Source organism: Nesoenas mayeri (assembly GCF_963082525.1).
Source record: "Nesoenas mayeri genome assembly, chromosome: 3".
Taxonomy (NCBI): Eukaryota; Metazoa; Chordata; class Aves; order Columbiformes; family Columbidae; genus Nesoenas; species Nesoenas mayeri.
The window spans coordinates 30,318,242-30,344,813 of record NC_137544.1 but is presented as its reverse complement, the minus strand read 5'-3'; the positions used below and the strand labels follow the sequence as shown (position 1 = coordinate 30,344,813).

Sequence of the window (26,572 nt, the reverse complement as noted above, 5' to 3'; positions counted from 1 at the left end):
TGGAAACTGTTTTTTAAAAAATTGCATACCTAGAAAGCTCAGCTTCCCTGGGCAAGCACCCTGGCTCCATTGGGCCACACCACTGATATACAGCGTGGTGAGCACCTTTTCTTCATCCTCCCAGCTCCAGCCCAGAAGTTCCTTTCCCTGATCCTTAGCTACCCCTTCAGGCCCACACTGCCTTGAGTTAGACTAGCAGCATACCCTTAGAAGTAACATCTCAAAACAGGAGGTTGCAATGTGTTTGCGTAAAGTAAGTGGGTGAAAATTAGAGTTAATTAGTAGAAAAGTTTGACTACAGACTGGCAAACAACATGCAGGGCAAGGTAAGAATTAGAAGCCTCTTTCTTATCAGTTTATTACATAATGTATTTTCTTGTTATAAACCAGCCTACAACTCCTAAATACAACTTTGAAATCACAAGCTGTTCACTCAGTTGATATAAACTGGTGCAACACTATTAAAGTCAATGAAGATGTCTGGATTAGTATGAGTTGAAGGTAGTGGATTACTTGCACATCTACCACAAGAATCTTTCAGTCTGAAAATATAGAATATTCTCATCCATGGTTAGTATAATGTCTTTCTCACCATACTGCTTATTTTCTATGCTATGGTCACTGTGATATTATACATTGTCCAAAAATTCTATTTTGGTCACCACTGCAGGTCCTTGTCATTCTCTGTGAAGGTCATTTTTTAGTGGTCTTACAGGCAGGCTCATTAAAAATAAAGTTTATGAGCCGAGAGATAGTGAAATGAAGCAGCTGTTAAAGTGATACTTCAGTTGTCAGGCCAGCCTCTAGCTGCCTGCACTATATGGCTGCATACTTGAAAAATTACTGAAATGTTTAACTGGACTTTGACTCAGGGTCCAACTGTCTTTGTCCCTCGATTTATCAGAAAATATGATATAGTAAAAATGCCTTTTTACAAAGTCAGAGCTCCTAGAACAAATTTATTACTCTGTATTTATTACTGCAAGCTTAACAGCTAGACATGGTTTAGAAGGACAGAAAACAATGAACCCTCAAGAAGCCTATAAAACATTTAAAAGAATTACTAATTCGAAGACTAACTACACCACCATACTTTTTCATTATTTTTTAAGATTATGTTTGATTCATGGCTAGGTATTACTAATGATGTAATTAAAACACTTTATGGTGGTGGGAACTATAAGAACCCAAATTAAGAAGCCTTAGATAGAAGTGAGGAAAGATAGATTGAAATAAAGATATATCCTGAAATCGCTCATAATCTGCAAAACACTTTGCTTTGCAGCTCCACAACTCAACACTAATATTTTGCAAAATATTTTTTTGTAATGCTTTGAAGATGCAGAACAGTAAGGAGCATTCCCATTACCCGCAACAGACACATGAATTACACAATTGTATTAGAAACCTAAAAGATCTTGAGAGTGTTTGTTCGTCTACAGAACAACCCAGAGTACCTGAAATCTTATCTTGAATCCTCTGAATCACATTATCTTGCCTCTGTGACTTCTAATCTAGAGTCTGGAATTGATAGTGCCCCCTCAATAAATATTAATTGATGATTTTACATTAAACTTTCAGTTACCAGCACTAAGGTCCAGAAAGGCTGGAATAAAAATACTGAAGTCTGTGTGCTTAAAGTTAGGCACATAAACTAAAAAGGCAGAAAATATATTTTTGGCAGCTGAAATATTCCCATAGATTTAATCCTGCACTGAACTGAACTCGTGCAGCATGCTGATGTTTAAACATAATGTGATGTCATTGTGAGAAAGCTCTTCCTTTCAAATTTGAGAAAAACTTCATTACAGAGCATTTTTTCTGATAAACGGCAGACAGTCCTTTAAGTATTTTAGCACAGAATCTAGATGTTTCATCTACTTTCCCTTAATATAATTAATCATTTATAATGTATTTGTTTATTTTCAGGATGTTTCTGTGTTCAAGAATATTATTTCATCCATCTTTTAAAAGAAACAGAGCAGGGTCTAAAGACACTGCTATGCATCTTCAAGTATGTATCTGAATATTTAGAACCTAATGTCATACGAGAGTCTTCTTCCTTTTCTATACATTCAAAATTTTATGAAGGAGGTTACTAAAGCAATACAAAATATTTTTTCACTATATCATCAGTGAAAATAGTTAGTAGTCTCAATCTAGGCCATGACAACATTCTAATAAATAAACAGTTTCTGTAGAGACAAAGGAAATAATCCATTCCCTTTGTTTATGACAGAAAAGGGAAAAAGTAATTGGTATACATTGTGTCAAGGAAGATTAAGGATATATATTAAAGAAGACTATTCGACTGAAAAGGAAATAATGCACCATAGTTTACCTGAAGAGACTATGCAGTCTTACATATTGGAGGCCTTAATAGTAGTCAAGAAAAACAGAATGCTGGAATACCACAAGCATAGCTGACTCTGATGGGACAGAATTTTGGCCTGGATGATCTCATGAATAGTCTTTCAGTTCTGTAATTATGTAACAGGGCCCTGAAAATATTCTGGAACCCAAAGAAAAGACTCCTATAATTTGCCACAATGAGAAATGTCAAAGTTTAAGGAGTGCCCTGAAACTGAACTTTTACCTTCCTGCATTTATTCACTGTCATGGTGTACAATCTGCTGCACCAAGTTTCCACAGATACTGTGCAAAACTCTGCCTCTGTGCACTCAGCTAAAATCACTGCAGCCCTGTGCTTTAAAGAACTTATTCTAAATTTACATGGATGAAAAGAAAAACGAGGATTGTTTCACTGTATATGAACAGTCATCCCACTGTCATATACTTTTATATTTTCTTAGGCAAAATACTCTTCAGAAGAGTTATTTGTTTTTAGAGAAAAGGAACCAGTTAAATCAACAGAATCCTGTACTGTTCTAGACATTCATCTCAGGCAAACTGAATTTCTGCACAGTTGCCAGAGAAATTTTATGTGCTCCTCTATATGTGATGAGGTGCATTGCAGAATCTTTGAAAAAAAAATAATCTAGTATCTGTGAAAGTCTAACATGTTTTTAGAAGAAGAATGTGAACAGCTCAGAGAGATGCTCGCTTCTTTCTGTACCCTTTTTCTCTAGCCTTTCTCACAAGTAGACTCCTACTATTTTGCTCAAGAGATTTTTTGGTCACTTTAACCCATTCCATAATTCTTTTTTATCATCATTCTCATCATCATCACTTATTGTAGTCCTTGAGATATAACCGCCAAATAGGTGACAGAGAAAGTTGTTATGAAGTTTCAGTGTTTTGATTTCTGCATGGACTCAACAAAATATCTTAATAGATACTTTGAATAGACAAGGCTTCTCCTCAGTAGAATAACAAATGGCTCCAGGGATGGGAAATGAAAAATCACTAAACAGATCACTTCTTTTGAGGTGTGTTGGTTTTTCTTTCTTTCTTTTTTTTTTCTTCTTATCACTTTGTTTGTTGACCAGTATTTCTATTATTATTTTATTAACTACCACTGTTAAATGCTTCAATTATCTGTGATTAAATCCTGCTCACGTTGGCACGCAGTATGAGAGATCTTGTTGTTGTTATTGCTGTTTCCTTTTTTAACCAGAGGGCATGTCTTCAAGATTTGTGTTATCTATGTATAATGTAACATGACAAGAGCAAGAGTTGAGCGGAAAAAAAGAATGACGACTCTGAGAGGGTTGTTTTCATTCTATGACAGACATAAAACTGCTTGAGGTAAAGTCTCCTGGCTTTCCATACTGACTGAATGGCTGAGGCCAGAGGTCACAAAGGGACATACTACAAATGAGTTCTCTTTCTTTACATGGGCATCCTCGTACATATGTGTCCCTAAAACATAAAGCTCTGATTAAGTGCTTCAATTTACATGTTTATTCGATTTTAACTGATTTCTACATTTATTTGATTTTATGTTTCTATGCAGTCATTCCAATGCACTCACTTCTGTGAGTTTCTTCAAGGAAATCAGCATTGGGGAGCCCTAATTTCTGCATGGGAGTACTGCGTTAAGTAACAGGCAAGAGAAAAATCCTTCGTGCCTCATATACTTACCAAATCTGAGCTCGGACACAGTGGGAAATGCAGGAAATGAAGTAGTGGACAAAAAAGCAGGGGAATGACAGTAAGTGTAAGATGCTGTGACCACTGTTTTGCAGCAGCTACATAGACAAACTCCTGCAGTCTTCTGCATCTGTGTTGGGAGTAAATGTGTCTTCTGTTCTGGTAGATTTTAAAGGAAAATTCGATGAATTCTTTCTTTATTGAGCTCCTAAATAGCCTTCATTTATTGTCTTTTCTCTGGCCCTACCCTAGTTGAGTCCACCTGTTGGTTGCAGTGTTGGTTGGTTTGGAATATCAATGTGATCAGGGAACACTCAGCTGTGCACTGCTGCAGCAGACACAGCAGCAGCAGAAACCGCAGGAGTACACTTCATTTAACACACAAATTACTCTTTGGTAGACCAGACATGGAAAGATGTTTATGGAAGCTGAGATGATAGTGGGAACTTTTCTTTGAATTTAACAAGGGGGATTGTTTAGCTATTAAAAAGCAGATATTCAAAAGCAGAAAGAAAGAAAAGCAACTTATCTAGTTGAATTTAGTTGCAATGTCCTTATGCAGAATAGCAGATAAATGTTTTCTCCCACCGTATAGCATCTCTAAGATTGGTATGCCTGTGTATGTTGGTGAGATCAAGCACTATAATTTAACGAATGGAGAAGGCACCACAGTAGCTTTAAACACACTTCACTCTCCTGATCCTAAGCAGCTCATTTCTGGTGCTTGTTGTAATAAAGACAGTTATGAAAAAAGCAGCCATTCACTTGGGATGGAGCAGTTGGTTTCCAGCCTGCATATTTCATGTGAGTGGCTGAAGTATTGGGTTATTTCTTCTCTTTGGCAAAGTGCATATTTATTTATGGATGGTAAAAGAGATCTGTTAGGAGACTGAGGGAGTCATACCAACTTTATAATATGGTCTTAAAAGCACTCAGAACCAGAACATTTTGGTCCATGCAATGAGTTTGACAGGACAGAGCAGGCTGAGCTTTGTCACAACCAAATGAGTACCCTTACAATCACGCAAACAGCAATACTGAAGTCATTAGCTGTTTTCCAAAGTTTTAATCTTCTCCCAGAAGATTAAATGAGAATGGGAAATGCAGAATGGGAAATGCTAGCGAGGCAGGGGAAAACTGCTGCCTGCCACAATGTCTTTATAATTTCCTTTCTGATGAGAGAAAACAGTTTGCCAGCCTCCTGTCAAGATACAGAGGTGACAACACAGAGCTGATTCCTGCAGATCCTGGGCTTACAAGGGAGACAAGGCAAGGAAAGCAGATCATTCACTGATACAACTCCCCTACCTATCAAAGACTGCAAAGGTGAAGATGAAGAACTGGTGTATACTGATATAAGGATGGACTGAGGCAGAAAAAATTGTTGTTATTGAGGCCTGTGCATTCAAATCTACAAAACTAAGCCTGGCTGCTTTGCTCTGCAGCTATATAAAAAGAAATGAAGCACTAAACTAGCAAAAAAGGAGCAGTAAATTTTTTAGGAGGAAGCCTTTAATTCCCTAGAGTAGAGCAGTCATTTCACTGAGGAGTACGTGGACAGGCTGATACGCTGCCCCTGTAATATGATTTGGAAAAACAAAATCATCTCTAATGAGCTGCAGCTGAGCAAATAATTATTCACCTCAGAGTTCTTTTTATCAAATTATATTTTAGCCAGGCACTTGCAAAATTGTGAATAATGCTGCTATGGAAAAAAAAAGGAAACAAAATTATAGTATGAACTAGAAGAAGCAGAGATGCATTTTTATGGCTGTATTATCAGTTCGATATGCAAAGATTCACCTGCATAAGTTCCCATACTCCTTCATAAGTGCTAATATCTTGACACCACTTTGATATTGCATATGGAGGTTTTTCCTTCCTAACTCTCAGGTGTTAAGAGGTTTTTCAGTTTTCCAGCTTCTTCTTTCTGACAGAAAAGCAGCCCAGTTTGCACAAATGCATGTTTGGTTTAGATGTTATATGACTCAAATTGGCACGAATTAGTACCCGCTTTTTATCAAAGCAACTAAATGTATAATTTTATCATCCAAATTTGAAAACTGTGCTACAAATGTTTAGAAAATGGACTAAACTAGTAGAGATTTTCTGATAATATGGGAGATGACCTTCAGAAATAAAGTGTCTTGATGACAGGTTTTAATCTTCCTCATTATTTGTGAACATAGTACAAATCTTTTCCAAAGTAGAGTGTCCAAAAGCCATGTAGAGTAAGTCTCACTTTAGGCAAAAGGGCTATTCTATTGTGTGGTGAGTCTGTGATATATTACAAATATTTTTTAAGCAGATCCCTCACAATTGTTTTTTTCTTTTTCAATAAATCCTATCACTTAGAATGCATGCATAACAGAGTAGAAAATAGAAATAGGCCTATGTATTCAAGTGTTTTGTCCATTTACACAAAATCAGCTGCTAGTACTCTGTGGTCAGATCTTATTCATTAATACTTTTCATTAAAAGTGGTCATACAGGCTTCAGATATTCATTTCGTAAAGTTCTCATAAGCTATGAAAACTCATTTTTCTTCCATACTAAACTATTTTAATCTATTTTTCATTCTCAGCATTAGCTCCAATTCAAGTATTTTGTTTCTTGATGGGTTTTTTTGTTTATTTATTTTTTAGGAGGCTGGGGAGGGAGGTCAGTAGGTTCTTTGTTTTGTTGGTTTTGCTTTGTTTTCTAATTTATGTGGCTATCATCCAAATAATAGATTAAGAACACATGAAATCTTTAGCTACGCCTCTCAGAAGTAGTTGTTGATACAAAGGATGATGTGGGATATTCCTAATGCTGGGGTCTTGCTTCTTAGTCTTCTTGCTTGTAGTGTATCCAATTTGATAGGCTTCAAGAGGGTATGAAAATTAAATTAACTCTTATTTGAGGCATTTCAGTGACTCTTTTTTCCTCAGATGCTCTTTGAGATAGGCCTGTAGACTCCTAATCACTGAATCTATTCTTAGTCCTGCAGTAACTCACACCAAATCGTAGTACAAGTAGTTAAATTTCTTATTTTCAGGAAAGATTTTACTCTGTTTATCCAAATGAACAATACACACAAAAAAAATCAAGGCATCATACCACAGCGTGAAATTTCTCAGCACATCCACTTGATGTGTGCCGGCTGAAACTTGCAAGAACATGAGAAGTGAAAATTGAAAAAAAAAGTCTTGGAGAATGCATTCTCCATTGCACTATTTTTACAGTGAAGAGTAGATGTCTTCCTATGAGAAATATGCAAGTTCAAGAAGAGGTCATGTAGAAAGTCAGGCTAATTAAGCATGACTGTCCCTGTCTAGCCCTAACATCTAAAAAACAATAAGGACCAAACCAGAAATTAAATATTGTTTGATATACTAAACAAAGGTAGAAAGAGAAAATAGGCTTTAATAAGGTCCATAGCTTCTGCTATAGCTGTAGCTGATTTGGTAAAATGGCCCGAAAACCTAAACCATGCCTATCCAACAGAGGGGAAAAAACTCCTCCCAATTCTGAGAATATAATCTTGAAGTAGAGCAGGGAAATCCCTGTTCACTGAAATCTGGTGATCAGCATGTGACCAAGAACTATCCAGAAGGAACAGAAGAAAGGATATCCCCTGACACCAGATGTTATAGAACCTTCTGGTTTTACTTCCTCTCCATCCACAATAAAACAAATACCTGGAAGACTTATTTGCTGTAATCACTTTTTCAAGAAAACATTTAATAAATTGTATGTCATTGGACAACATACTTCTTCTTAGCTGCAAAGATGACTGGTAAAAGTCCTGAAACGTCATGCTTGACTAAGACCATTTTCTTAATGCAAAAATGTAAGTACTGCAAACGCACAATAGCAATAGAAGAAATCCAGAACAAAAACTGATACATAATCTGTGATGTTTCTTTTTCTGTTCATTGTGTTATTGCTTGATCCCCTTAGTCATGATTCCAGAAAGCAAAGCATACCTATTTATCACTTTGCATTTTCCACTCATAGTGCTTTAGTAAGAATAATCTTAATTAGGTTCTTAAAGTATTATTATAAGAGGTAACCAAATAATTTCCCAAGGGTTTATTTCATTGATTTTACTATTTTTGTCCCTTAATTTGTTCAGTGAATAATTTTTCATATTAGCAACTAGCTGTATAAGATGGTCAAATAGTATTTGTTGAATTCATTTGATGACTGATTTGTATGAAATGTTGGATAAATTATTCATGACTAATTTGTTCCATTATTCAAAGAGATCTAATTATCATCCCTAGTTTTAAGACGGACCTGTATTCCATGGTACACAAGGTAAAATAAACTAACGGAAGTACAGGCTGTATGTTTGTGGCATAGCTGAAGTGCATCATCCTCTTAACTGCTTTTACTCAAGCTCCTAAAAATGAATTGTGTAGGGCACTGTGCCCTTGAAAAATGCAAGCTGAGTGCCAGTCACCACTCCACAATCCAAAGCATTCCCTTTCACTGTTTCATCATGTTCCCATGTATAGTCTCTTGAACGCTGGAGAAGGACATTTTACAAGGATGTGTAGTGATAGGACAAAGGGTAATGGCTTTATACTGAAAGAGGGTAGATTTAGATTAGATTTTAGGAAGAAATTCTTCACCATGAGGGTGGTGAGGCACTGGAACAGGTTGCCCAGAGAAGCTGTGGATGCCCCATCCCTCTAAGTGTTCACGGCCAGGTTGGATGAGGCTTTGAGGAACCTGGTCTAGTGGAAGGTGTCCCTGCCCAGGGCAGAGGGATTGAAACTACATGATCTTTAAAGTCCCTTCCAACCCAAACCATTCTATGATTCAAAGGCCCTGTAGTTATTATACTTTTGCCATGCCAGGAAGGGGTATGAACATTTAGAAGGAACAGTGACTAGGCACTAATTCAGAAGACCAGAGATAAATTTCCTGCTTAAGGTTGTCTCCCTCAGTTCCACATTAACAAAAAATGGAGATGTAGTAGAGTCTGATCTCAAGCATGTGTTTAGAAGATGCATTAAGTAAAAACTGTGAATTACTCTGAAACTATTGTAATAGAATATTAAGTACAACATGATATATGTATCAAAAAGTGGTCCACGTTATCTAGACATTTAACCAATGTCAAATCCTGGTTTCTTCTGAGGTGTCAGCATCCTGCACCTGAGGTGCCAGGACATGCCTGTCCTGAGTAGTAGTAACTCTGACTGGCACATTCTTTAAGTGGCTGAAAAAAGAGCTAAATTCTTCATGGTGCTGGGTGTTATGGGCAAAGTATATTATTTTTAGCACTACAAGTGTATTTTTAACTTTACTGATTCTCCACTCTTTGCAATTTGATTTCCTAGTGGCTTTTGAGATGAAAAGATGCTGTTTTAGAATTATTTACACAGCTACCATATTGGTCTCCATCCAAGTCTTGAGTCAAGCTGAAGGACATGTTGCACTAGCTGGGTTTCTGCTACTTGAATATTGCTTAATAAGGGTTGAAAATTGTCCCTTGTCACTTCTAGATGAGTAACAGAGAAAACTGTAAAAACACAAGAGGCTTTGTGCATGAGGTAGTGAACCTACTGTAGCTACATATAGTAAGGAAACACTCTTCAGGGGTCAATTACCTGTGGTTATGACATAAAACTCTACACTATATATAGAATTCTGGCTTAATATGGATATCTGCTGAAAACCTGTGTAAACATTTGTAAAAAAAAAAGCTTATCTTTAGGAAGAAAGTAAAAATCATACTGATATTAGAATGAAAGTCTATTAAGTAACTTTTTAGTCTTGGCAGTCATAAAATCACAAATCATGGAATGGTCAAAGTTGGAAGGGACCTCTCGAGATCATCTGGTCCAACCCCCCAGCATAAACAGGGTCACCTAGAACAGGTTGCCCAGGACCACATCCAGATGTCTTTTGAATGTCTCCAGAGATGGAGATTCTGCCACCTCTCTAGGCAACCTGTGCCAGTGCTCAGTCACCCTCACAGTGAAAAAGTGTTTCCTATGTTCAGACAGACCCTCCTGTGTTTGTGCCCATTGCCCCTCATCTTATCACTGGGCACCACTGAAAAAAAGCCCGATTCCGTCTTCCTTGTACCCTCCCTTCTGGTACTTATGTACATTGACAAGATTCTCACTTAGCCTTCTTTTCTCTGGTCCCAACAGCTGCACCTCTCTCAGCCATATCTGATAGGAGAGAGGCTCTTCCTTTAATCACCTGGGCCCTTTGCTGGACTTGCTCCAGTAACACCATATCCCTCTTGTACTGGGGAGCCCAGAACTGGACACAGTATTCCATGTGTGGCCTCACTGACGGACACATACAGTCCTAAACTTCCCTACTCACAGTCCAAGCTGCCGAAATGGAAATTTTTATTATATAAATAGTAAATACAGGTAAATAATATGGCCACAGGAGTATTGTCTAGCCCCAAGTCCAACAAGCACAGAGAGTTTGTATCCCACACGCTAAACTCTCTTTCCCTCCTCTGTCCCAGAAAAAGATGGTTTTATTGCCTGCTGGGAATGGTCTCTCTGCTGTGCTGTCCTCTAAAGCAGGGGTGTCAAAATAATTTTCACTGAGGGCCATGTCAGCCTCACAGTTGCCTTCAAAGATCCAAATGTAATTTTAGGACTGCATAAATGTGGGAGTAGCTAGTCTTAAAATTACATTCGGTCTTTCAAAGGCAACTGCAAACCTGATGTGGCCCCTGGTGAAAATTAGTTGGACACCCCTGCTCTAAAGGATGCTAGGCACTGTTTGGGAAAATGCTCACTGGCATGATCTTAAATCACATCAGGGAGTATGCTAACAGATTAACTGTTAAACAGTGTAGGTGACTGCAAGGACAGTGTTTAAGCTGGGCAGTCCCCCTGTTTATTTACTAGTATAACTGCAAGCTTCCTTTTCTTCAGAGAATATTTGCTTGGGCAGAGCACTGTGTGAATTCAATTACGTGACTTCCGGGTCATACATGATTTGTTTGGAGAGCAGAGACAAGGACCTGTCTGTATTCATCGAGATGGGCACACTTTAACGTATTAAATATTGTATGTATATTATGTATATCAACTGCTCTAAATCAACTTCAGTAATATAATTTTTGAAGAATATACATCTACTTTTGTTCGATGTATTTCAGGTAAGAAATGAAAGGGATTCAGCTCACACTCAGATTTTACAGGAATTGTCACAGAACTGAGTGACACCCCCCACAACTCCTGGTCTGAGTTGGTAAAATAACATTATTGGTAAGTTAAGCACACTGAGGCATCCCATAAATGCTTTCATAAGCACACATACTTATCATAGCAGCACTGTCTGTCAGCAGCTTCTTTATAAAGTCCTATTTTCAGGGATTTATAAAGCTGACATATGTGTTGTGGGGGGACAAACATACATTTGCAGGGCAATGAACTTACAGGTCTTTACCTGTTTCCTATGATACTTTAAATGTTGTTCACTTTGAGAAGCAGTAAGATGTAGGACAAGCTGATTTTCTTCGTTAACAGCTCCCAAGTATAAAAGAAATCCACTTTTCTCCCTTAATTTATATACATACAAACTAGACTGAAATTTTGTGCAGCAATAAGTTGATGCTTAGATGCTTGTGTAATTTTAAAGAAGCTTTAGCTATTTTTAAATGTTCTTTGGCACAAGATTATTTCACAGTGTGGTCTAATCATATTTAATATTTTGAAAAAGGAAATACAGAAGAACAGATAAATCTGATCTGGGTTAGAAATGCCTTCTTTTATCCAACAAGGACCCCTTCCTGCCAGGCAGACTTGCAGATCTTCAAAAAATATCAGCGTCTCAACCAAAAGTTAGTTAGCCAGTTAAGTCAAGCCACTGAGTAGCATGAAAGAGCATTTCCCACTGTCTGAGTTGCTTATGAATGACTGCTAGTAATAACATAAAAATAAAAGGCTGAAAATCACTACAGAATCAGTGGCATAAGGATCAACACTAAATAAACGTTGACATGAAATGTAAAAAGGTAAGAGCAGGGGAACGGTACTCTAAAGGGATGGTCTTCTGGTCAGACAGATCAAGATGAATAAATGCTTTAAAATATTTCAAAATCCCAAAAATATTTCAAAATCCCAAAAATGTTTCAGAATATTGTAATCTTTAAATGCAAGAATAGCAAGTTAAAGAGAAGCGATCTGCTTTACTTTGAAGTATCTCAATGTTTTCAGTCACAAAATGTGAATTTTTTGTTTTGTAATATGAAATGATTCATATTCAAAACTGTATGTATATTACCTACAGTCATTGCTTTGTTTGTGCTATTTACCAAAACACAAACTCTAAGCAAATGAAATAGAAATGTATTGCTGTCCATGTCCATAAGGTACATTTAGACATACTATATGCAGTTGTTGCAGAAGAATAAAATATCAAAAATGTAAAATGAAAAACAGTTACAGGCAACTTAATGTTGTTTTTTTGCAGTATGAACACTAAAGAGATAAAGCAATATGCAGACAGCTATATAAAATAGGAAAGTTTCTCTGCAGAGGGGAAAATTGTTTTGACACTTTATTCTGTTATTTTAAAAGTAATGCTTGCTTTGGCTTACCCTGAATCACAGGCCTCAATTAAGTTGGAATCTAATGAAACAGAAATACATCTCAAAGGAATTCATAAAACTCTTCTCCAAGATGCAAGCCAGATTTGAGGAATGACAGCCAGACTACCCACTTTTCAAGCCACCGAAGATTTTTAAACATGCTACAGAAGTGTTGCGCTCGGTTGAGAGGCTGGGAAGTTATGAAGCACACAGCTGTACTAGTGCCACTCTGCTGAATGATTAATGGAGCAGTGGCCCTTGGAAAAGGAGGCAGAGTAGTGAGAATGTCAGTAAAGTACATCGTGCAGGCCAAAGCATTGTCCATGAGAAATGTCAAAGGAGCTCTCCCCACAATGGTATTAACCTGGCTGAATGCTTCAGCTATGGAAATAGGTTGTAATTAATATACCCAGCATATACCATGGTAGTAGATTTATAATGTAATATATACAATGTATCACATCTAAGCATACAAACATATTTAGGCAGCAGATAAATGTATAATGCATGTGCTTTGCAAAGAGACCCTTTGTTAAGCATACTGAAAAAAAGCCTTCTGTATTTCTTCATCTACAGTTACTTTACTTTTTCAAGACACTGAAACAGCTTTACTGTATAATGATCTCCTATTCATATATTTGAAGGTGAAGTTCTATATTTGATAGCAAAAAGAAATATAATTTCTGACTTCCTAGTGTGCAGTTAAAGAATTCAAGGTATTATAAAATTACTCAGCAGGTCACTCTTCCAGTAAATCTCATTTATTCACATCTCATTTTCTAATAAATCAAAACATGTCTTACCTATGACCCCTATAAAAATTTCACACAGTGAACATGAAAAAAGGGAATCTGATTCATTTTCCCATTTCTACAGTAAGACAAAGCTGCTTTCACTCGAACACCAGCAATATACAAGATCAGAATAATATATATTAATATAAATTATTTCTCAGGTCCATTTTCCTCCTGGCATTTCTTATCAGAAATCTGACTTGAGAGTAAATAAGTACGGGGACTTTTTACACCAATTATTAGTAATGAATAAACAGAGCAAGTACTAAAGCTGGCTTTGCACCTACTGAATGCTGCAAGTGTCTGTACTCATTTGATATGCATCTAGCAAAGCTTGGATGTTCCCAGAAGGCCACTCCATGAACACTGAGAGAGCAGCGTCTGCTAGTGGTGCCTGTAAGTCACAAAGAAGAAAGAAAATATTTATATAAGTGAGAGTAATTGGAAAAAATGAACCTTATTTAAACTACATTCAATGCTATTTTAAAAGTACACACAGAAACAATTTCAGGCAATGATCTTCAGTATATAGGGAGTAGTTTAAGATTCTGAAACACATTTCGATGTTCACTTGGTGGGTTTTTAGCAGTGTTTACTTAATTAAAAAGATTTTTATGTTTTGCTTCTTTTTCATCACTTTGATAAGTCCTGTCAAACTGATTTTTTCTCAGCTTTTTCTCTCTGGCTATAATGCAAATATGTATGTGTATACATATATGCACACCACAGACCCATGCATATATGTAAGCTATGAGAGACAGAGTATATGTACATGTATATACTATATGTACGCATATGCATATGCATATGTAAATATGTGCAGTCTGTATAGATGTACTCACATGTAGGCATATATACTTAAGTGTACAAGTCTAGTAATGATTATGTCTAGAACACAATGTAAAAGATTTCTCCTCTTTTTCATCATTGTACAATTTCAAAGTAATACTGTACCTGTGGCATTGAGAGGACATCGATTGAATGCCATGTCCCCAGCTGGGGTCCTTTTCCACACCATTGACATCAAATAATCTTCAGGACATATTTCATAAGGTGCTGCCATTTAGAAATGAGGATTTAAATAGAAACATTAATGCACAACAGATATTTTATATGAGAAAAGTAGGTCTTCAATCTTGTCCTAATTTTTCCTGAGATGTATATGTTTCATCTGGTTTAATTTTAATGATGAAATACAAAAAAGAAAAAACTGAAATTTTTATGCAGTATCTGTCTTTATAATGGCATTTATTTCATATAGTCTGTGCATTTAATTCTCTGCAGCAAACGAACATTCTTTAGGTTGTAGCTGCAATGCTAACAGATTTTAATATTTTATTGATGCTCTATTTTGATCAATAATATTAAGCATCTAGCAGAAGATTATGATACCTAGAATGTTATAAGCTGTGATGCCTACCTTACACTAAAGTTCTTAACGATTTTTCTAAAACTTGAACTGCATATGAAAGAATCAGTTCTGAAACCACAGCTGAAACATTAGAAGTGGTAAGGCCATCAAGTAAGAGCTGTATATTCTAAAGACAACAAAGCAGGTTATTTCTTTGAAATGTATTTCAGTACAAATTGGTAATTAAGCAAGTATAGTCAATAATGTGGGACTTAGTGGCTATGAAACAAAATGGCCCTTCACTTGTTATTCCCATTTAAAGGGATTTTTTTTTTCCACAATTTTGTAGTAACAGAGCCGTATGGGGAAAAAGAAGCTTCTGCAAATGCTTCATTTTATTTTCACGTGCTCATGACTTACAGGTTGCTTTTGCTCTTTGTTTTTTTTACTGTAGGTTCCCAGTTTATGATTTCTGAGTAAATTAGATTAACACAGTAAATATCTTGCTGAAGTTGTCTCACAACATAAAGCACTAATAAATGCTAGTTACTGAAATCTAATTCATTTCAAATTCAGCAGAGAAAAGCCATGAGTTGTTTAAAAGTATTATTATAGGTATTTCAGGGAAATTGTAACCCTACTGTATTGCAGTAAAGCTGTTACAAAACAAGAAAAAGGAAAAGAGAAAGGAAATTCTATCACTATAGCAGATGGGGTGATCAGGCAGAAAGCAATGATTCACCCATGGCTGAATGGGAAATCTCTAGCAGACGCAGGAACAGACTACAGATTTTGCCCATGCCATTACCTGACCCATAAAACTGCCCATCTTCCCTGTTTTGTGCTCCTGCTGACGGAAGACTGAGATGAGTAAGGGAACTGAGCAGTCTTCCACACAAAGCTGTACCCTCTCTTTGTGGAGAACAAAAAATACCTTGCAGATGGCTCAGTAATACTAATATGAATCATGGTTGGGTAGAAAAATTGCTTGCTAAATTTGCCTCAACATCAGCATTCCTGATTCATAAATCAAGGCAAGTTGGTGCTGCTTAAAAAGCAAGAGATCCATTAATGGCAAAACCCAAAGAAAGTTGGTTATATTTGTAGTCTAGAATACGACCCCTGCTTCAGACATGCCCAAAAAGTGAACACATCAAGCCAGTGTTACAATGGGAAAAGCCAGATTTTGATAAACATAAGCCATCTGGTGACATAAGCAAATGCAATTACCATCCTATTATGACCTCATAAACAAAAGAAATGTTCTGATATGGGAAGCATAAATTAACATAATGTGGAGGTACCATTATAAATTACATAAATTTGCGAAAGCTTAGTGCTCTTTGAGAAGTGTATTTGTCATGCAGCTGTGAATATTTCAAACGTGTTCTGTTCATTAAACAACACTTTAGGTGTTGATTCACAGAACTAAAACTCTGTCCCAATGCTGACCGTGTTTTGTTTTTTTTTTTTTCTGAAAAAATATATACATATATATACATATGCGCACTTATATACAGAATATTTTCTCTTTTATGTTAGCAAGTTACAGGTAATCTCCCATCTGATTGAAAGGGTATTACTTCTGTGCTTTTGTGTCACACTTTTCAGAACTCACAATTCTGTTTTAACTTTAGCTTGGTGCCAGAGATATTCTGTGCACCTGTGTGTTGTGTTCAAAGGCATTCCCAAGAACCAGAGTTATCAGGAAAGAGGCGCAGGAGCAAGTCAGAGCTTCGAAGAGGTATCACGTAGCCCAGGCAAAGAGGTTTTCGTGGTCCCTGGCTGACTCTGTGTCTTTCAACACATTGTACAAATACCTTGGATCCAGGAATGCTCTGCATAATAAACAAACTAGTTCTTCCCAAAGCTGAAGTATATCTGGCAGAGCTTACTAATCAGATATCTACCCACATTAAAGCATTTGTGAGGCTCCAACGCATGTTGCCCATGGAGACATTGCAGTCACATTAGAGGGGGATTACATCTGAGTTTAAAAGCCTCGCTGGCTCTGCTGGCTTTGCTCAGGACTAGTTCAAGTGTTCCTGTAACTATGGCACAATTAATTTATAACACCCACAGATAAGTGTGAGTTAGGTGTACAAAATCATAGAAAATTGCTAAAATTTAGAAGAATACAGAAAATACTGAAGTAAATTTGCTAAAATTGGCATATAAAAAGCAGAGGTCTCTTTCACTGACAATGTGATTCAGCAATATCTTCCCACACGGAATATGTACTCAATTATATCACATTATACCCCTGTGTTGATAGGCCTGAATTCATCCCACCTAAGAACAAACACTCAATAAAGTCACTGATCTAGGAGCACAGTCTTCCTCTGACATTACTAGTGAGAGGACATGTATATCCAAGAGGTAATCAACCCATCTGGAATCTGAGAAAGCTCTGTACGACATAAAGACAAAGCAAGAGACATACACAACCTTGCAGAATTTACAATCTACCTGGGCAGCTAGTAAATATGGGAAAGGGTAATGAAAGGGTGAAGCAAGTTAGCCAATAGCATGCAGCAGCTAACAAATGAAGCTAGAACTACAGCTCCTCTCCTGAATCCTTGTTCAATGCCACAGGCAAAATTATCTTTAAAAAGGCGACAGAAAAAAGCTTTTGAATATCCTGTAGAATAGTGTTGTAATCAGAGTAAAAACAAAGCCCAAAGGTTTAATTTTATTATTTAGTTGTTGACAATTATTTGAATTTTTCCCCTTCTCACTTCTACCTTACGTAGCTAGTATTGCCTCTGAAGAACCTGGCTAGTCTTTGTCAGCAGTTGCACACCATTATCCTTTTGTTAACAAACAAGGCGGTCTATCCTGTTTTCAGTAATATTTTGGTCAATACGATTTCTATACTATGTTTTCTACCACTGACAATAGGCTTACGAGAAAAGGATTGAGGATCTGCTTTGAGTAAAATCTGGTTAAAGTATAAATATTGGAACATGTACAGAATTATTACAGAACTATTATGGAATTAAGTATTTCTGGAAACCAATACTATATTATTAAGACCTAAGTTACTCTTAAAATTGAAGAGTACTAAATCCTAAACACTTGCTGACCTACTAGGAGTGAAAGCTGAAGTTAAACAAGAGAGAAATGACTGAAGCCACGGTATCTTCAGATCGCTGTTTTTCATTCCCAGAATATTACACAATGAAAGGAAACAACCACGGTTTAAAAATTGTTACTTGTGAATAGAAATAAATCACAAAGAAAAATACTCAACATCTGTCCAGAAACCAAGCTGAGAAACTTTCAGATAACAGTTCTGAGCCTGCCTTTCTTAGTGCTGCTTATATTCAGCTTCTAGGAGTGTCTGATGTAATTCTGTCCCTGCCCAAACCATTCAAAGAGAATAACTGATTGACTATGAAGAAAATCTTGTATAATGTTCAGATAATGCAGAACTCAAACTGCAAAAAGTCCACTCAAGATTTTCAGTTAGTCAAGTGAAAAGCTCTGTTTGCAAAGTAACTTATTAATGAGGGCAGCATAATAGAAAGAAGTTTTGTTCAGCTTTTTCTTCCACAGTTTAAAGTCAGCTATAATTTAACTTTCTATAAAGCATTAAAATAATGAAATTTCCTTATATTTTGAAGGATTATCTCTGTATAGAACTTTGCTATTTTGTTTGGTGTTTATAAAATGTAAATCTGTATATAATTTTAAAAAATTCTGGTAAATTATCCACTGTCTGCATTTAAATCTGAGACACTTTAGTAAATGTCAATCTAGAAACAGAAAAATTAAATCTGTTATTCATGTATAATCTTCTGCACAAGTATATCTTGTTAAAAGGTGCTTTAGGTTATGGTTTCTGTAAGCATATTTATTCTCATCTGAAAATAATCAAGTAAATAAATAAATTTATCAAATGGCAATTATATCTGTGTGCATTTGACTTCTAAATACATCTGTAAAATATTTTATTAACAGCAGGTGGCAACCTTTGAAAATTGGACTGTAGCAATATGGTTTTACTTTCAAACATAAAAATGTAAATTATTTCAAGAATGGTTTTATAAGCAGAAGGTGGTTGATCTGAATGTCTGCTTATTGAGAAGATTCACATTAATCTTCTCTGATTGCTCTGTTTTCATAGAGAAAGTCTGCATTAACTATGGAAATTATAATTTGTTTAGGAATCCAATACAAATACGGTTTTGTGCTGCTTTTCAAACAATGGATGTTTTATAAAAATTAAAGAGATCATTTTAGAAGTAGTTAAATTTGGTTAACTTCTCCAGTATAGTATTATAACTTTATAGCTACAAATTGTCCCTTTGTTGTTCTTCGAATACAATGAGATTCATTGTTCTACTGTACTGCAAAGTAAAATGTGCTGCAAATAAATATATTTTGAATAGGAAAAACGTGAGGTTTTTTGTTTTAAATTACTTTGCTTTTTATAAAATCTTGCTCATCTTCTTTCTTTCTATACAGGAAGTTTAACTTTTTCCTTTATCTTTACTGCACTGAAATTTATGCCAAATGCATTACAAAGACATCTCTTCCACCCTGGACAAAATGAATGCCATGATTACAAAACCAGACCTGATATTATGAGAAACAGTGCATTCAGAGAGATTTTCTGCAGCAAATCTTAGCTGCTTCAAATAATGTAGGCATACCTATGCAATTATATATTTCCCTGATAATATTCTATACTATGGCATTTTGATTTATTTAAAACATGATGCGTTGCTCAGATATCCAAGAGAGCTAGCTTACACTGAGCTACATAAGCAAAATGCTGATGAGAAAAACATCAGTGATATGTAAAGCAAAGCCAGATATGGCTCTTTTTGGCTTTTGCTCTATGGACATTGATCTGATCTCTCCTAAAGATGATCATTAAATTAAGCCATACTGTAGTGTAGATAATAACAATTATTATATTTGCATCTCACCAGGACACCTCTGTTCACTACACCTTCTAACTTCTTCTCCAGTTCCTTCACACTGTTGCCCAGTCATGGCAGCACCTTGACAGATCCTTATCCGCCTCTCCCAGCCGCCGTCGCAGGATTTGGAACAGCCACTCCAGTGGCCCCACTGGTTCCACTGGCCATTTGCTGTTTGGGAAAATATAGTTACAGTGGTGATATAATGACAGTCATAAAGGAGGACAGATAAGTTGTTCTTTACTTGTGTAAGAGAAGAAAGCCTCCCAAATACAACAGCGACAGAAGAGGTAAATGTAGCTGCATGGAAGATGGGCAATTCTCCACTTGGCACCTGAGTATGGCATTGTTGTCTAAATGACTTGCATATTAAGAACCAATAAAAAGTGGCACACATTAACTTACACTTAGACTGCAAAACAGACATTGTCCTTTCTGTGTGGGTTTTTTTTTTAATATATATATACTTGTATAGTGCTGTTGTATGGTAATGATACACAACTACAGCATGTATCACCACCCTTTAAAAAACTAAATAAAAATATTTTTTTCACATGGTATTTTAGAAGCTTGATTTTTATATGCTCTGACACTGCAAATGAGGCTTAAAAGTAGGTATAAATGTAATTTACCCAACCTGGAAGGCTGCTTTTACAGTGCCAGAGGATCACAAAGTAGTCTTGGTGTAAAAAGGAATCAGCTCATACACATTTACTTTCTAGGTTTGTGAAACACTTTATCAAGTTTTTAGGCCTGAAACATATCTTTCTAATGTCCTGTCAATGGTCATAAAACTGAAAAGCTGATATGCTGCTCATCATGCATTCTTTCCGGACATATTTTTCAGTTTTTTGTCTCACCAAACATTAATGAGGCCCCAGGCCTCCCTCTGGAGACAGTTGCTCTGCCCCTGTGCAGCCCAGTGTCCTGCCGGGGCATCCCCAGTTGCCATCTCAGAGCTACGGGCAGGACCAGCCCCTGCGTCTCTCCCGAGAGAGAGGTGGCACGCAGCTCCACGGGTACTCACCGGTGCACTCGGGGTTGTGGCACTCCCGGCTCTCAGCCCAGGGCCCTCTGCACTCGGAGCCGCCGTGAGCCGCCGCCGTGCACTGCCGGCTGCGCTGCTGGGTGCCGTTGGAGCAGGTCACCGAGCACTGGCTCCACGAGCTCCACTCCTGCCACTGTCCGTCGACTGCATGGTGGGCACAAAAGAGATGGACACAGCAGAGTTACCACCTGAGCTGGGCAGGGCCCCGTGGCTCCCGTCTGGGGCAGGGCGGTTCAGCTTAGGCCTGAATGCAAGCCCTCAGACCTGGCCTAGCCTGAATACACTTGACTTCTTACAGCAATCAAACACAGAAACCACCATTATGAGCTACTTTAAAATCCTTTAAAACTGTTTTCCTTTTTCTTCAAGTAAATAATGTTTCATGTGCTCTAATTATATACTGAAATAACAAAGGATAAATTATGATTTTGGTTGCATACCAATTTTCTATCATGTAAACCCTGACCCCTTCAAAGTGATTTATCACAGCTGTGGTGATCCTGACTGTGAAATGAGGTCTCTTTAGTTGAATGGGAAAAGGAAAACAGGAGTTACCACTATGCTTGACACAAAGTCTCTGTTCTCTATACTTAAAATTCTGAATATATTTGTATCATTAAGCCTCTCTGTAAAGAAAATTATCTCAGTTCTTCAACATTCCTTTGAGGGAAAATGTAGGACAGAAACAGCCTGCCTTCCTCCTCAAGTCTACTTTTATATTTGCACATTGTGTAATCTTCTTTCTGAATTTGTCAAATTGAATTTTTAAACACTATGGATATGGTGACCAGTTTTGTATTTATTATTTTGTATTAACCCATACATTTGAGTTTGGATGAATATTCCCCCGACTAAAGGTTTAGGACTTTCATTTTTAATTTTGTATATCAGAAAGCTTCTTGATATAAATGAAAATATTAAAAACCAAAATAATTTTAAAAAATAAACCAATTAAGTTCTCCTGCAAGTGAAAAATTCTGTGGTCTATAACAGATAATAGGACTAGACAGTATTTTTGAAAATGGGTAAGCATTATGAAATGTGTTATTACTGATTGTGCTAATTCAGAATCCTGCATTCATACAGAGTTCAGCAATCAGCAGTTCCTCACTGTACCTGCAGTTACCCGATATAAACTCAAAATGTAGGTTGTAATACAATTTTGATTAACACGCATTCTTGAAAACCTAGGATTATAACTACTATGGCCATAAAAGCACCACTGCTGAAAATAAGTAACTTCATTTTGCACACTTGCCAAGGTCTGATTTTGGGATTCTTCTAAAGGAGGGTTTGAATAGCAGCTTCTGAAGTTTCTGGTGTTAATAAGCACAATAGGAAGCAGAATCTTAAAGTGAGTGATTTAACATACTGTGCCTGTATGGGTGCACCACTGCTTAGTGAAACATGGAGGTGAACTATTTTACTGTTGTCGGACAGTAAACACAGAACATCTCTAACACTTCAAAGATACTATCCGTATCTTTAATGTCCAGGATCTCAGTAACCAGTGAATTAAATGAAGAGAGGTTTTGAGGCTTTTTCCTAAAGTTCTATATTAAATACTCCATGTAATGCCTGGTTGTGGACCACTTCTCAATGCAGATACCTCTCAAGCTCTGAAGCTGCACCCCGATAATTTATTCAGCAGAAAACGGAAATCTTTCCAAACATGTAAGCTAGTTGCACTCATTAATCATAAAAGCTTTATGTGAAGAGGAAAATCTTAAGGAAAATACATTTCTATGCACCCTCTTCAGTCTGCTGTACACTATTATTTAGGGTAGGAAAGATTCAATCAATTATTATGGTGGTTTTGGAGAAAACTCATTCCATGGCTTCTCATATATATTTCATACATCTCCCTTCTATATCTTTAGGAGCAAATAGTGTGTGAGTTTTCTATTTCAGCAATACCGTTAAAAGAGTAAAGAATTCAACATTAAGATTCCCTTATAAAACTGAACATTCAAAGGACAGCAAATCTTAACATTCAGCAAAGTTTTAAACTGTTACTTTTAAATGTAACCAGTATATAATTTCCTCTAGTGAAAGTCATTTAGGTAAAAATGAATCTTCAAAATCCAGAATTCTCAGATAACTCCTTATTTTGACAGATTAGGTGTAGTATCCTTCGTGTTTCTTTGCGACACTGAAGTGAATTGAACACATTCATTTCTTCTCTGCTATTTTTATTTGGCATTTCTTTTCTTGTCAACTCTGCTTCATTCTCATGTATCATGTTAATTACTTTTGTGTAGGCACATGTAAAACTGCACTGCAGCCAACTTGGCCAAAAACTGGATTAAGTCAAAATTTTTGCAGCTGCATTCAACACTGAAACTTTTTATACAAATTTTGTTCTAAAGTTGGATTATGATTTGCTGACCAGAAGAAAAGCAAATTTCAGGCACTAATTTTCATTTTTTCCTTCATCTCTGTTTTCAAATCATCAAACAACCATTTGCTAATGAAATATCCATCCACCCTTTTCAGGAAGAGCTCTGGCCACGGAGAATCTGTTTACAGCAATGTTGTGAACTGACAGATATTCTACAGACCTAATGAAAGGGCAACCTTCACGCTGTCAAAGAGAACTCTTGAAACAGATTTCTCACATTACAGCTACCTCACACCTTTCTAATTCCTATGTACTACAATTAGTTCAATAATCATAAAATATTATTATATATATAATCTTCTTTATGGTTACTGAACTCATTGTAATTCTTAGGTATTTTTAACATATATACACACACATATACATATATATGTGTGTGCATATATGCATACATACATATATACACACACATATGACAAAAAGGAGGCTGAGGGGAGACCTTATCACTGTCCACAACTACCTCAAAAGAGGTTGCAGTATGGAGGGTGTTGTTCTCTTCTACCAAGTAGCAAGTGACAGGACAAGAGGAAATGGCCTCAAGTTGCGACAGGGGAGGTTTAGATTGGATATTAGGAAAAAATTCTTCACGGAAAGGGTTGTCAGGCATTGGAACAGGCTGCCCAGGCAAGTGGTTGAGTCACCATCCCTGGAGGTGTTTAAAAGACATTTAGATGAGGTTCCTAGGGACATGGCTTAGTGCTAGAGCGAGGTTAGGTTATGGTTGGATTCAATGATTCTGAGAGTCTCTTCCAACTGGAATGATTCTAAGATACTGAAAAATTTATTCAAAATTAATCATAATCTGTGGACAAAAAAAATAAAATCAGTTTTGAAAGAATAGGTTATTTTTTTTGAGTTAGTTTCAGTTTCAGTGGATGGCAAGTTTAACATGAAGCCCACACATTGTTTACTTGGTTAGGGGTAGTTTTCTGAATGTGGTTTAGAGACTAACTCCCAGAAATGAGATGCATAAAATCCTTACTTTAAGGACTTAACTAGGATTTGAATAGTTCCCTTGCTTGTATTAGCCTTTCTTTCCATGCACATGTAAATTATATTCACTTTGAATAAACTAATAAAAATTAATTAATGTTACATTTTCCAAATGTTTGTTGTATGATGAATAAATAATTCTCTGAGCAGACATAATTTAAACAGATATGGTGGACACAAACTGTGTGATCTCTGACTGTCTTTCTTAAAGACACACCCAGCATGTTGTTTGCCTTTTCATCCTCTAAGACCTATTCTGAATCAAGATTTCCTACACAACATACTGTGCTCTACAGAGAATCTTGAAGAAACTAAGGATTGTCTACTTGTGCAGTATCTCGCAGTTACCACCTTGATCATATCCTTTAATCATTACAGTCAGAAATATGAATTACATTGTCCTCTCTACTCACTTTGCATGACATTTTTTTTTCTGTGTGCAAAGACAATAAATCACAAACAACCCACATCAAATGCACTGTAAAAAAAGCAGAGAGTTGCTATTTGAGCTCACCAGGGCAGAGTGCAATATTGCAAGGTTTATGTTGTGTTTCCGGGCCATCACATGATCTTCCCCCATACTGGGGAGGTATACATGACCTTGTCCTAGTTCTTTGGCCTCGACCACATGTGAATGAACATAAACTCCAAGGTGACCATTCCTCCCAAACGCCATGTACTGCAACAAACCAAACAGATTTTAACCAGAAACAGACACAGACGTAACAGAAAGTTTTAAGAATAAACAAGATCAGTATTTTAAATGGGAATTATTTTTCCACCTTCAAAGAAATCAGTACATAAGAAATCACAGTCATTGGCAAATAAATCCTTCTGACTTAATTTCATTTAAATTTTAAAAGTATGTATGTTTTCTCTAAAACATATTTAACTTTGAACCATTTTCTCTAATACTTAAACTAATCTCACCAGTACATTTTCTTTCATTCTTTTAAGAAAGATGGCTAGTTACAATACCTTTGGTGCCCGACTTCAGATATGTTAATTAGCCCTGATTTTCAGGAGACCAGTCTGTGAAAATCAGGCATATACTTTATGTATATGTGTAACTCTAAAAACTTGAAGCGATAAAAATTAAGCTTTCTTCTGAAAATATAGGAATAAATGCAATAATTTCTTACTATGTCACCATCATAAATTGGGATTGTTATCTTAAATTTTTCACTCATTTACATTTTGGTGGAAAAATGGCAGTATGTGTGCTTCATTATCTTCCTCAAAAGTTCTACGACCACATAAGCAAGAGATCCATGCTACTTCCTTACATTAACATATTCATGGATTTGAAATACACAGTAATGCATGCATCACTCTTTCTTAAAAATGTTCACTCAACAAACTTCAAACACCTTCAGACTACACAATAAATTACAAACACATACCAATATTTTACATGAAAGCACTTCATTAATATAAAGAATCGTAGAAGATGCACCTTTCTCTACCATATTTTTTTTCCACTGTAGGAGAAACTAATATGCAATATCCATATAAGCTTACATACCACATGCATTCCATTTTCAGAAACACTTGGAGTCGAATTTTCAGAAAGTTCTCTAATATAGTTAAGCAGGTACTGGTAAGACAATTCCATGCATGCATTTGTAAAACAGTTCTTTATAAATTGAAAGATACTGCAAAACAAACTTCATTTATTTTTCTTCTGCATAAATAAATGCAGTTGCACAGGTTTAAATAAGGCTCCATGAGAACAGGAATGTAGTAAAGAGAACTGCAGTGAGGAAAGAGATTTAAGAAAAATGCAGAGATTTAGTACCCAGACTGAGCATCACACTCGGTATGACATTACTCTGCGGGTTTCTGCAAGTGTATCTGTTTGAAGGGTGTCTGGAGGGTGAAATAATGTGTAACATCTCAGCTTATCATAGGTAAAGATTCACAACATTACAGAAGAAATACATTTTCTGGTTTGTCCTCACTTTTTTTCATCACTCTGAAAGAATTTCTTGTGTATAGGTTTCCTTTGCCCTGAAGGTCTGTATCACCTGCCCAGTTTCTACAAATAAAATCCTTTATTTGTAAGGATGAGAATAACATTTCCTGAGGTGAAATTCAGTTGCCAAGGGTGCAAAAGGAGGTTCAGGTCCATGGCATATTATCACAAAATCATGAGTAAGATCAAGGAGAATTATACATGTAGGTAAGTTCTATTGCATTTCATTAAAAGTAAGGAAAATTGTCATTTCAGATGCTATTGTAGGTAGAAAGTTTTTTATCTAACTTTTGAGATATCATACCTGACAGAAAATGTTGTTTCATTTCAGTTAGATTTTAACCCACTGGATAACAGCTCAATTGATTAAAGGTTTTTACTTCGTCATATACAAGTGGTCAAAAAGCACAATAATTATTCCAAATCCTACATGGCTAGCTTTATTAAAATGATCTTATTTAAG

The 26,572-nt window shown here is 36.4% G+C and overlaps 1 protein-coding gene across 1 annotated transcript in view; it reads right to left on the bottom strand.

Annotated features, from left to right (window-relative positions):
• The window catches only part of ADGRB3 (adhesion G protein-coupled receptor B3), a gene marked incomplete at its 5' end in the record, with an annotated part of 442,349 nt that overhangs the window by 229,032 nt on the left and 186,745 nt on the right, over positions 1-26,572 (bottom strand). Inside the window, 5 exons of the mRNA XM_080341055.1 lie at positions 13,698-13,804; positions 14,365-14,466; positions 19,699-19,863; positions 20,720-20,884; positions 24,649-24,813. Coding sequence (XP_080197181.1) covers positions 13,698-13,804; positions 14,365-14,466; positions 19,699-19,863; positions 20,720-20,884; positions 24,649-24,813 — 704 coding nt within the window. The remainder of the gene's footprint in view (positions 1-13,697; positions 13,805-14,364; positions 14,467-19,698; positions 19,864-20,719; positions 20,885-24,648; positions 24,814-26,572) is intronic.